Source organism: Lampetra planeri, chromosome 35 (assembly GCF_965212315.1).
Source record: "Lampetra planeri chromosome 35, kcLamPlan1.2.h2, whole genome shotgun sequence".
NCBI classification, from domain to species: domain Eukaryota; kingdom Metazoa; phylum Chordata; class Hyperoartia; order Petromyzontiformes; family Petromyzontidae; genus Lampetra; species Lampetra planeri.
The window spans coordinates 7,656,316-7,669,667 of record NC_136141.1 but is presented as its reverse complement, the minus strand read 5'-3'; the positions used below and the strand labels follow the sequence as shown (position 1 = coordinate 7,669,667).

At 41.8% G+C, this 13,352-nt stretch overlaps 1 protein-coding gene across 4 annotated transcripts in view; it reads right to left on the bottom strand.

Moving 5' to 3' along the window:
• Nucleotides 1–346: 346 nt before the first annotated feature.
• The window catches only part of LOC144730357 (phosphoinositide 3-kinase regulatory subunit 6-like), a 64,019-nt gene continuing 51,013 nt past the window's right edge, over nt 347–13,352 (bottom strand). For 3 of the 4 annotated variants that reach the window (XM_078611118.1, XM_078611119.1, XM_078611121.1), the window contains 5 exons: nt 10,316–10,389; nt 9,376–9,469; nt 6,165–6,232; nt 3,047–3,153; nt 347–1,565 (listed from right to left, as the gene is read on the bottom strand). In XM_078611118.1, the coding sequence (XP_078467244.1) occupies nt 1,442–1,565; nt 3,047–3,153; nt 6,165–6,232; nt 9,376–9,469; nt 10,316–10,389 (467 nt within the window). In that variant the 3' untranslated portion in view covers nt 347–1,441. Of the gene's footprint in view, nt 1,566–3,046; nt 3,154–6,164; nt 6,233–8,569; nt 8,598–9,375; nt 9,470–10,315; nt 10,390–13,352 lie in introns of those variants that run through there. The other variant, XM_078611120.1, reaches the window with a different exon arrangement.

Here is a 13,352-nt window from a genome sequence, read left to right as displayed (position 1 = left end):
CAAAGAGTAGCAAAACATTTCGATTTAAAGCATTCGTAACTGCAGGGATTTATCTTCTTGGTTCTTTCGGTAAAGTCACGTAGAAGGGAAATAATAAGATAATAAAAATAAAGCATAATAAAATAAAATTCTCACGACGTTTCGGCCACAACGCAAGCAGCCGTCCTCAGGTGAAGAACAGGACTGTCGGAAAGACAGCGTTCGGACGCTGAGACTTTACCGAAAGAACCAAGAAGATGAGTAGCAAAACATATTCCACAATAATGGATCTACAAATTGACTGTGTTATGTAGAATGCAGTAACCGGTATAAAAACAGTAAAACAATAACAGCTCCACACAAAGCACAGTGTTGTGGTTCTTTGTATTTCAGGGCACTTCATAGCATCCCTCATCCTATTTCTAAGGCAAACATTACTACTCCCTAATTATGTACAGCGCTCATGTTAACGGAGGGATGGCATTGGCTATATACACAGTGACTTCTCAGTAAATCTACAACTCCGTTTGCATTTGAGGTGGAATTACAGAATGTTATCGGATGCTTGCAAATATCCATCATCAACAGCACCATAATTATATCATGACACCTTTCATGTAAACATCCCAAGCGCTTTATATACTATTGACTAAAAATGGTGCATTGTAGAACAGATGTTTTGTACATTAACATTTAAATACTGTGTTATACATTTTTGGGGTAATTTCCCCCCAATTGTGCCAGTTGTGATATTGGTATCACGTGGGCCGAAGTATCCATTCAAATATGCAGAGCAGGGTAACTCGTCGTGTTAGGGAACGGCCCATGGAAGCAAGGGTGGATTTCACAGGGTTTACGCTGATATCTTCGCTAGAGGGCTGCATCTTCCCACTCTGTTAGTGCATGAGAGTAATCATGTCGGTAATCATAATTTATTATGTTTCGTTTCTTAAAATGACTGTGATCAATTAACTACCTCGCCTGGTATACAGAAGGTCGTGGGTTCGATTCCGGCCCTGATGCCTGTATATTGGGAGTTTGCATGTTCTCCCCGTGGTCACGGAGATTTTTCTCAGGGCCCTTTGGTTTTTCCCTCCACATTTAGAAACATGCGTTTCGGGTATTTGGCTGCTATACATTTGCACATGATAAGCCGCTACGTTGGGCTATCGTTTGTGGCCAGGTCGCTTCTAAAAAAGAGCTATAGAGATCATTAGGCCTTGCCTGGTAAAATAGAATAATATGGTACATGCATCACATCAATATCTGTATTCTCTCGTCACCACAAATTTTGATTTGAAGGTCTTATATGGGCCCCTGTTAGTGCTCGTCCACACAGCAGACAGATAGTGGAATCACAGTGACACTCTATTACGTTAAACCATCTCAAATATCAGAATGCAATAAGCTTGAGGATGAGATTGCTTCAGCATTTGGACAATTGTTTTCACTTCACAGATTTTTACAGCGCTGGGCAGAAGATTCTGATGGGCAGAGTGAGCTGATTTGCTGGAGCATTGCCCATCAGTAAGTGGTGCGGCATTTCCTCGGCACTTGATGGCTTTGGACATGGAGTAACCTCACATCTGTAACACACACACACACATACACAACAAGAATGCATGATCATTTTACTTATGTTGTGTATGAATGTGATGATGGCGCTTTTGGGTGGCAGGTTTGTGCTAGAAAGGCAACAACGTATGTAATAAAAAAACTTTTACTTGACTATAACACTCCAATTTCATCACCATAATCATCCATGATCTATCCAGGGCTGGATGAAGGCATTCCCAAGTCGTTGCCGTGCCTCGTGGTTTCATGCCGCACCAATCTATCTAGGTCTAGCACTCGGATTTGTATACAAAAATATCCATACTAATGGTATTGTTGTAAAACATTGATGCTTACAGGATGCAGTGTACTTGAATTTCAAATGAAAAGTTAAAATATTATTTCATCATCTGCTGGATCGAAATTGTCTGATGACTTGTACATTTTTCACTTTCAGAATTTTTTTCTGCGATCTATAGACTGAGTTCTGCAAAGAAGTACAAATGCATTTGCATATTGAGTCACTGCACCGCAATAAATTACTGTACGCACCTATAACCAAATCACCTGGAATGTGCCCAATTCATTAGACGTCAGAGGCCAAGTCGGGGTGAGCCTGGATACAGCTTGGATGTGCGGTCACCACGGGCAAAGAGGTTGCCATAGCCAGGTGACGATGGACTGAGTTGGCTTTAACGCACAGGGATGGTCCAGATGTCTTGTGACCCCCCCCCCCCCCCACAGAATTAATTGACCCCTTAAATTTTCCTCTTTGCATATTAATTTCTGTTTTTAAAATAAACCTTACTTTAAAAATATTAAGTTTCGGATAATTAAATGGGGGTCGCAAGACATCCGGGCCACCCTGCAAAGAACAACACTGGAGTTTTGAACTTCAGACTTGGAAGCCAATCCTTTCCAGCTGTTGCTATAATAAAATATATTTAAACAAAAAATATTCTCAGTATGCAAAATGCGTGAGCGCGGTGTATCAATGCATTCTTTGAAACGTGTTTAATTAATGTGTAGATCAAACTGTCAACAATAGATTCACCAGCAATGCATAATAGCTGTTATAGGCTCTGCTATGCAGCTACATTATGAGGCAGCAGAAGGGGGGGGGGTGCAGCGAAAGCTATCACTTTTTTACTGACCAGCGTGGTGAAGTATGGTCAAATAACCCACACCACTCGCATGTTGTAGAGAGGCCCTCATCCATCGGTTCATTGACAAAAGCTGTGCTTTACCATATAGCCTGTGTAAGTTAAACTATTCTGATTGCACAGAAAGCAGGCAACTTAATAGGATATATACATAGACTGTAAGAATAATCTGCAGTAAGCTGTTGTTTATCCATGTTATCACCCAAATACATAATCAGAAGTTACTTTGTAGCTATCGTGAAAACGTCATCAATACATAATATCACAACAGCAGCGGTATCTCAAATGACTGTCACTTGGTGTAACAAAAAGAGAGGAAGGCAATCAGAGTTATTATTTTAGCCTCACACCTCTTGATGTTCTCAAACGTAGGTCCTTCGTCAAAGCACGCTGTGAATCTTCCGTCCCTCGGAGCAGAAAATGTGATCGAACTCACACGTGCTATTGTCTGCGGAATCTATCAAAAGACAGCGTTCCAATAATCATCATCATCACAACATTATTTTTTTCTTACAGAAAATTGCTCTCCGGGCTGTGTGGAGATCCGTACCATCCAAATCTTTACATCCCACTTGGCTTATAATTATTGACTACCAAGCGAGACCCCCCCCGTCACTAATTCATGGATATGCTTTGATTTAAGAGTGTGCAGTGTATATTTTGTTATTCATATTTTGTTGTCTCGGTTTTTTCTCTCTATCTTGCTCGCTTTCACTGTCTCGTTTTTATCCGCCTCATCTTTACACATTTGCTTGCGCTGTTTCACCGGAATGTAAAGTCTCACTTTCGCATGATGATGTTTCATACATTGTGAATGCCGTCTCTGTAGGGCAGTCAATTCTCACGCGCGTGATTCGACGCGTGGATCATCGTGAGTGTAAGCGGCGCTCTAAATGGATGCATAGGTTAGGTGTCCAATTCTTAGATTTTTTCGGTAAAGTCACATAGGGAAAAAAAAAATATTTTATTTCGGTAAAGTCACGTAGGGAAAAAATAATAATAAAATATTATTTTATTTCGGTAAAGTCACGTAGGGAAAAAATAATAATAAAATTATATTATATTATTATTTTTTTACCTACGTGACTACCTAAGCATATGAATCCTTGCAGTCACGAAAGCTTCAAATCTAGAATTAGGTGTCTAATATTAAACAAACAACACATACGAGCGTTAAAACGCATAATACAATGTGCTATGTTCGCTATTCCCAAAGACGATACAATTACTCTACAACATTCTAATAAATCATGAAACATACAATTTGCTTTGTTCACTGTTCCTAAAGACGATACAAAGACTGTAAAACATTCAATTAAATCATGAAAAATGCACTGCAGTACAGAATAGTGCTATCTTACTTCAAAAACTGCACGAGTTACGCAGTCGCAATACTTTGCTAGAAAGTCCCATAACCTGGATGAAACAGCTGGAGGGGGGTGTGTCTCGGAGTACATTTTTTTTATTATCAACGTCCAAGATACTCGGGCGCGATGTGGCTATTTGCATTACTGAGGCAAGGAACTCAACTGGAATGGTTTCCCGCAGAAGTTACACTTGTGTTGGGGAGAAAATACTGGCCTACGTTATTGAAAGGTTAGAGCAGTGTTTGTTTCGGTAAAGTCACGTAGGTGAAGTCACCTAGGTGACTTTACCGAAAGAACCAAAGTGTATTGATCCTTGCAGTCACGAAAACTTCAAATCTAGAATAGAGCAGTGTTCCCCACTAATATATAACTAGAGCAGTGTTCTTCACTAATGTATAACTAGAGCAGTGTTCCCCACTAATATATAACTAGAGCAGTGTTCTTCACTAATGTATAACTAGAACAGTGTTCTTCACTAATGTATAACTAGAGCAGTGTTCTTCACTAATGTATAACTAGAGCAGTGTTCTTCACTAATGTATAACTAGAGCAGTGTTCTTCACTGATTTATAACTAGAGCAGTGTTCTTCACTAAGTTATAACTAGAGCAGTGTTCTTCACTAATTTATAACTAGAGCAGAGTTCTTCACTAATTTATAACAAGAGCAGTGTTCTACACTAATGTATAACTAGAGCAAAGTTCTTCACTAATTTATAACTAGAGCAGTGTTCTTCACTGATGTATAACTTGAGCAGAGTTCTTCACTAATTTATAACAAGAGCAGTGTTCTTCACTAATGTATAACTAGAGCAGTGTTCTTCACTAATGTATAACTAGAGCAGTGTTCTTCACTGATTTATAACTAGCGCAGTGTTCTTCACTAATTTATAACTAGAGCAGAGTTCTTCACTAAGTTATAACTAGAGCGGTGTTCTTCACTAATTTATAACAAGAGCAGTGATCTTCACGAATATATAATTAGAGCAGAGTTCTTCACTAATTTGTAACTAGAGCAGTGTTCTTCACTAATTTTCAGAGGGGGGGGGGGGGTGCACTTTTGCCGATAAAACATCATCAGTGTGAGGGCCACCGCACATTTGAAACCATTGGGGTTTGACAGCACGATGATGATGATGTTGGGGGGGAGTTTTCACTCTTTATGTATTGTGAGGAGCAGCACATAAGGGGCCGCACTAAAGGCCACCAGGGGCCGTTTGTGGCCTGTGGGCCTTGCAATGAAGAACACCGGGTTAGATAGTGCAGGTACCGTTTACATTGTAGAACAACACTGTATGCATTAAGATGACAATAATAACAATACATTAGTTGCTTGGGAAAGCTCATAGCAACATCGTCCCATACTGTGAAACTACCGTAGACTATACCCAGCGGTGTGTTTGTGATAGCCTTGCACTATGACTATGGCGTGAGTACCAAACGTAGTGATGATTTGACTCTACTATAACTGATCTCATGATTGCTCAGGCCAAAGTTGACTTCTTTGCTAAAATCTACAAATTATTTCGTAACACTGCTGCATTGGCAGTGGTGCACAAGCACAAATATACGTAAAAAAACACCTTTGTCAATAACACTGACTCAAAATAATAAATATATAATAGGCGACGTTTCAGGCAATCCCCTTTTATAATTGCTTAAGTAGATATTATTTGTGGGCTTTTAAAATGTATGATATTGCACCTATGGTATTGTCGTTTAGATATACGTCAGAAAATGTTTCCACTGGTATAAAATCCTATAATATAATCATATTGTAGAATGACCTGGTAATATATTTTTCTCGCCCTGACATGGCGACGTTCAGTTGCCTATCTTTTCTCGTTTTTTTATTTGTTGTGTCACCATTCTTCTCCACGCTGATGATCGGTGCGCATTGGCGAAGGTGAGCAGCACATACATAGGAGCGTGGTCCAGTGTAACAACGACTGTTGCTGCACTTATATGTTTTGCACAAGCACTTTATTGCACTTTCTGGTGTGGTGCTGTGAAAAATGTTACGTGTAGCCCTCAGAACTCGCGTAGATTGAGATTTACAGTAACAAAATAAACTATCTTAATTTGATGGGCATTGTTCGATACCTTGTCATTCGAACGGCGGCCCTTTGCGTTGCTCGTTTCCATGAACGTCACAGTGAGGCCACCGGCATCTTCACAGGGGACGAGTTGCAACACGGGAATGAGAAGGCAGGGTTGTGAGCGGCGGTTTGCACACAATACGGCCAACATGTCACACAGACGTTAATGCCTGTCAATGAGAAACTTTCACGCCCTCTGCCCCCACGCCTGCACCACCACCTCCCGCACGAAGTGGCCAAATCCAAATCACATGGTATGCAATTGTAAACGGTAGCACTATGAGCCGGGAACATTTTATCTGCAGTATTCCTTTTTTTTTATTAACTGCATAAAAGTAGAATTGGGACGATGAGTTAATTTGAGTCAATCGACAAAAACGTTGCAATCGACCTCTCTTCTTGCAGTCTATTACTCAGGCCTAGCCACCCGCACCTTCTGCCTCCCGAAGGAGGGAAACCCTATAAGCCACGCCCAGCACCAATGACATCACAACGTCCGCTCATAACCTGCCGTCCAGTGGCACAAAGGGCGTCGCAGGTTGTCACATTTATTCTTCCAAATGCCATGTTATCTAATTCGTCGGGCAATTAAATCGATAATCGGTGGCAATCGACCACTGAAATAATCGGATAGCCCAATTCTGCTTAAAAGTGCATTCAGTTTGTGAATGTTTTCCGATATAATTATGTATGAATATTTATCACTAGAGGGCAGAATACAACAAGGCTTTAACACGTAGGCTTTCGTGACCAATATTCATAATAAAGGTTTTTGGGTTAGAACGCGTAAGTATAAATGTGTCATAACCCTCCACCACCCGACACAACCAGTAAGGTTTGTCACGTAAACAAAACGCGCCAATTACTAATTAAGCCCACCAGCGTGTTGGAGAGTAAATCCACGACATTTACAATTTTAGTACGACGTTTCGCTGGTAAATTGTAAATGGCAGAATGGTCACGAAACGTCATTGGCTATTTGCAACGCAAGACCCAGATATTTCATTATTATTATCATTCAGCACGGGCTAGATATCCATTGAGATTGATAAGCAATGTTCCTGGGTATATCAGCGTAATCGAGTCAAAGTAAATCAAAGTGTCTCTTGTGCTCAAATAACAGTACAGGGTGGTGCTGTCTGTTGGTGGCCCTGAGCTAATGTTGTAAATTACACATTTATGGTGTAAATCCCAATGGTGTAAATTCCAATGGTGTAAATTCAATATATTCACGGTGTAAATTCCAATGGTGTACATCCCACATTCATTGTGTAAATTCCAATGGTATAATTCCACATATTCATGGTGATAAGCCTCCACGTAGGACAACCAACAATGACTTCCCACAAAATTGGCACGCATGAGGTGTTTTTTTTTTATGGGATGTACCGCATTTTTATTTGGCATGCTGTCCACCGTTTTGCTCCACGTGCTGTTCGAATCTTCAGGAGGTGAATTCGTTTTAAGATTCCCCCAGAACGTAGAGTGAAACGTCAAACATCATTGCCGAACAACACATGGTACATTCCAAAATCACGTCGGAGTGCTGTACCGCATCAATGCAGGAAGGATGATGATAGGCAGAGTTCACTCGAAGCCAGGATTTTAACACGCAGCCATTTGTGTGTGCTAAGTATTCTAACCACATGAACAAATGCCTGCTCCATTATATAACTATAATCACAATAATTACCAGCTCTATATGAATCCACTCCTGGATGAAGGCTGCCCCGTGCCGTGTCAGTCAAGAGGATTGGTTGACCACATTTCACCCGCACTGACCAGCGTGGTGAAATATGGTCAAATAACTCCCCCCACAAATCACATGATGGCATGGGGAGGCCCTCCATCCTGCAGAGAAATTACAAAAGGGGCTGTATATTTAGATGCTACAAGTGACACAGAGGTGATGTAAAGTTTGATTTTCAAAAGGAACGTCAAAAAAAGCGGCACGAGTTGATTTACAAGCAAAGACTACGGCCAGGAAAATTAGTTTGCAGCCTGGATTGATCCAGCAGGAGTGGAGAGTTGTTGTGGATGGCAGTGGCCAGGAGAGACCCAGATAAGTGCGAGGTTCGCAGGCATTGAGACGTAAGCAGGCACTGAGCGGGGGAGGGGGGGGGTGATCGGTGTAGAGAGAAAGGAATGTCTTTTTTTCTCGGATGGATGGACGTGTGGTAGGGAGTGAGGTGAGGTGAGGTCGGAGCGGCAGGCAGAGAGAGGCAGGCGCACGGGCGAGTGCACGTGTGGCTTCTTGAGACACGGCCTCTGTGCTTTGTGAATGGTCACTCGCTTGACCCAGTGATTGTGGCCGCCTGCTTGGCTCGTCTGCTGCCTCCCAAAACGTTTTCACTTCACCGCTTTAGAATTTTTACATTCGGCAACGGTAAATTATGCTGGTGACCTTACCGATGTGCCACTGCTCCACCCCCTAACCCTGCGGAGGACACAGTAAGTATATAAATGGTGATCAATTTATAGACACCCCACCAAAACGAGATAAATTACACGGAATGTAATATTTTGTTTCAAAGCCTCGAACACGTCTCGCATTGATCTCAATCGACATCTTTTAACGCTTTCCTCTGTAAGTTATGGATCCATTGCCATCCAAATATGCAATGCCAATATTGAGAAGAGCATGAAGAGGGTCATGATAAGTCAGTGGGGTATCTATTTATTAAACTATTTAACGAAATTTGTATTTTATTTTACCAGGTAAGGCCCGCTGAGCTATATAGATCTTTTTGAGAAGCGACCTGGCTACAAATGATAGTTCAACGAAATGGATTATCACGTGGAAATTTATAGCAGCCAAATACTCTTAAACGCGTGATTTTAAATGTGGAGGGAAAAATGGGAGAACTCGGAGACAAAATGCATGCGACCACGGGGAGAACATGCAAACTCGAAATATACAATAGGCGTCAGGGTCGGGATCGAGGCAGTTAACATCTCGCTACCGTGGCATGCCTCTCGCCACTTCCAAACAGACCACCCTGTATGTTGTTCACCGATGAATGCTAAGTTTAAAATTCTGGATATGGGCTTTGGTACTGGCATGCTGTAGTGTAGTACTGTGAATAGAATGCCACAGTTGCACCGTTAGTCCCGATGCAAAATGGTCTCGGTGGCAAGCCGTGTTCGCCGCTGTCCACTAGGCCACTTGGACTATTCCTACTAGTTGTTCCTGCGACATGAGGATGCGATTGCACCTGTGCCGTCAGCAGTGATGGCCTCTATCTTGATCGCAGTCAGAAACTTTGACATCTTGACGAGCATCGCAGACATGGGCGTGCACACGGGCACCTGCGCACAGTAATTCAGAGTGAGCCATCTGCACAACATTTAAACGTTTCAACATTCTTCGGGTAATCCCGGAACCCACACATCACCGTCCCCATTGCTAACGACACCTCTGAGAAACACCGGTCACTTGCTTTGTTGATAAATCTCTGATACTGCACACATCATTGGTCTGTGATAGGATATTGCAATGGTGGCAACTCAAAAACAGTGCACTATCAGAGTATTTTTGAGTTGTACGCCTTTTGGCGTCATCTGGTCCAACACCAATGGAGACTAGGTTCTAAGAAAAGCTGTCTCGGGTGTGCACCAATCAACTTCAAGGACAGTGCATATCATTATCATTATCAGAGTTGTTTCTTTTTGTTTGCATTTTGACTGCTTGTGTTGTGGTTATTGCAAACATGATCCCTTGTATAAAGGTGTCAGTTTTGTACCAGTTGAAAGGGTAAAAACCTACTACAATGTACTCTACTTCATGATTATAGAAGATATGACAGAATACAGTGTACTATACAATATTTTCTGGAAAGTTAATATCTGATAACTGAACTGGTGCTGCAATAAAAAAAATCCCTCTAGACATTAAAGGGAAACGTCGTTTTCAAGACTATTCATCCATCGCAGACATAAATTATAGGCCACATTTGTTGGTGGTCCTGAATGAGTGATGGGAATGAGATTATTTTTAACGTATATGAATAACATATATAAAAAGCAATATCGTATCAAATAGCATTTTGTGTTCTAATCAAGCTGTAAAATAACATTAACACGGGATCCGGGCAATTTTTAAATAGGGGACCGTGCATTGTTTTGAATATCCTTTTGCGAGGTCCTCATAGTTACCTTTGTGTATTGGATCTCGAATAGCAAGGCTTCTTTCTCATCGGGGAGTGATGCTTTCCTTGACGCAGTCTTATCTAGAAACATAATCACAATCAAATCATCATGCGATTGAAGTAAATGAAGTAAATATGATTTACTTATTACAATTGGAAAACTGCTGCACTCGAGGTGTGAAACAGATTCCTGCGGAGGGAGCTGGTAGGAATGTTGGGTTGCTCGGTCAATGGCCAGGGTCAACGGCGGCGTGGTGTATTCCGCAAATATGCCCGACTGTGAGGGCGGGCACAAGCCTGCGTGAGTCGGTTAAACGTTGAGTTTTATAAGGGCACCACAGGGTGACCAGCCCCTCCCCACCCAGCCCCATCCCTCCCACCCCCCACCCAGCCCCACCCTCCCCACCCAGCCCCTCCCTCCCCACCCAGCCCCTCCCTGCACGACGGACGGACACAATAATCCCCTGTGGGCTGGTGTAACCAGGAGGTTCCTACCAGTATAACTGTGCTTATATTAGGTGTGCTTATATCCAACTTATGTAATCCAGTAATGTGGAGGCAGCAGCAACGGTTGGTGGATCACACACAGATGTTGCGAAACTCCCCTTCCCATTGCTGTACCACCAGTAGGCATTGTAGGCACTGTGCCTAGGGCCTACGAAAACTAATGGGCCTATTTTTTGCGTGATAAAAAATATAACCCAGATATCTTCTTGAATAAATATTTTTTTTTTATATAAAGAGCAAAGATAGGCACCGTGTATATACAAAGAGGCGGAGTCATGTCAATTGTTTTTCTTTCTCATAAGGTGAGAGAGAAATTAACACCGGAGATGAACTTTTCGAGATTTTGTCATTGCAAAATTAGCAAGAACATCTTCGAATCGTGTTTTTCGCACAACCTCATCCTCAATAGGGAGTTGTTGCAAGGGAAGACAAGGCGGCGTTGTTGTGCTACGCATGAGACAAGCGGAGTGACAGTGGTGGTAGTCGTGACATGGGGTAGCAGCACTACCAACTGCAGAAAGTTATCGCTGAAGGCCTACGAAACACAATCCAGCTGGCGGTACAAGTGTGGACTAATATCATCTGTGCCCTCTGTAATGGGATAGAGTGTTGCTACCTCGCACGCGTGGGTTTTCTCCAGGTGAGTTTAACACATATCTAAGTCTCTATATAAGGAACCAAACAGTTGAGACTTCTCCACAAATCTGGCTGTCGCCTGATGAAGCTAGTTGTAATTACTGGCGAAACGTCGTACTAGGTTTGTAAATGTTGTGGCTTGGCTCTCCAACACACCGGTGTGCTGTACTAGTGACGAATTGACCACGTTCTGTTTACGTGACAACCGTTACTAGTTGGCTGTGTCGGGTGGTGGTGGGTTTTAAAGACACATTTTTATATTTACGCGATCTAACCCAAAAACAAACTCTAATGGATTTCTCCAGGTGCTATCATCTTGTATATGTAAACGCTCATTAATTGCCTGAAAACTTGGTAATTCAAAGTCATACAGGACCCTCCTGAATATCTCAATCTGGATTCCTGTATAAATAAGTAATTATCATTAATTTAACAGCGATTTTTATTGTGAACAGCGCTATTTCAGGCCACCCTCAGCACAACGAAAAGTTACGTTCGAATATGCCGTGATCCGACTTAAAATTGGCTCCGAAATGTATTTAAATGTATTCGCATGTACATAAAAAAAACTATTCATTCATTTAGTGCAATTATCAAATCCACGAGTTCATTACCGTATTGTTAATTTTTAAGGCCTAATCTTGCACTTTTTTCTTCTTCCTGAATTGATTTAAAACTTGATACCATTTCTTACCTTTTTAAGATTAGTGTTATCCATCTTTTTCTCTCTCATGTGTTATGTCTGTCACGGAAACCGTGTGTGCTTGTTATTGGCGAAACCCGCACTTAAGCGCTTCTGAGCTCACGGGGTACTGAAAAAAAACAGATTTGGAGTGTAGCAATGGGAATAGGACACTAGGGGGCAATGTCTATCCCTTGAAAGACAGAGGGGGGGTCTCACTCCCAGCGCTAACACATTCAAGGAGGAATTGAATTGTTTTTTCTCTGCCTGCAACAAGAGACCAAGGACGTCTGTGGGCTTCAGTCAATTACTTTTAGCATGTGGGTGGAGTGATACGAAATATTTTAATTTAACTTTCTTCGAATAATAACACAGTCGCTGTGCGCACGCTTACATTCACTTAACTTTAATACCTTTTATTGAGGTTGCAATAACTACCAAATGAAACAGCCGATGGAGGTTTTATGTTTGAAGGTCTATGCGTTATAAATATACATTTATTTAGCTGCGAACCCTAGAATGAGAACAGAGTTTCTGACAGTTCTTACCTTTCCTATACTTTGCACTCCTATCACGTGTTGTTGTGTTGTTTGTTGTTGTAACTTTCTGACCCGCCCCCACTGGACGTCTGAAAAAGAGCTTCACAGCTCATGGGATTTCTCCCGGATAAATTGAGGTTTCTGATTCGGAGAATAATTTTGGAAATGTCTCTCGAGAAGTAAAATGTCGCTCGGGGCACCATCTCCACTATTGAACGGAATGTTTCGTGATGCCGCTACAATGGCAGTGGTGCACAACTAAATCAACTTAACACGCAACTCATCAACGACACTGCCTTGAAAGAAAACACGCACACATATATAACGTGCTATGAAGAAGGGCCGTTACCCAAAACGTCGCCGTTTATATACATTTTTATTTTGAGGCCACAGTGTTGTTGACGAATGTGTTAATATACTTATATATTATAGGGCATGCTTTGGGCAATGGCACTTCTTCACAGCATATTATTTCAAAGCGTCCTTAGCGTAGATATGCCGACTCCGACACTTGAGTTTTTAGTTTTTACTACAAGTCTTAATGGCACATGGTGATGCAAATTGCGTGCATTCCACTGCGGTATGGAATTTGCTCTGCAGAATATCACGTGTTTTAATTTTTTTCTTCCAGTCGCTTTGCATTGCTCTCGGATGTCGCCACGTATGTGACAGCAAGCGCC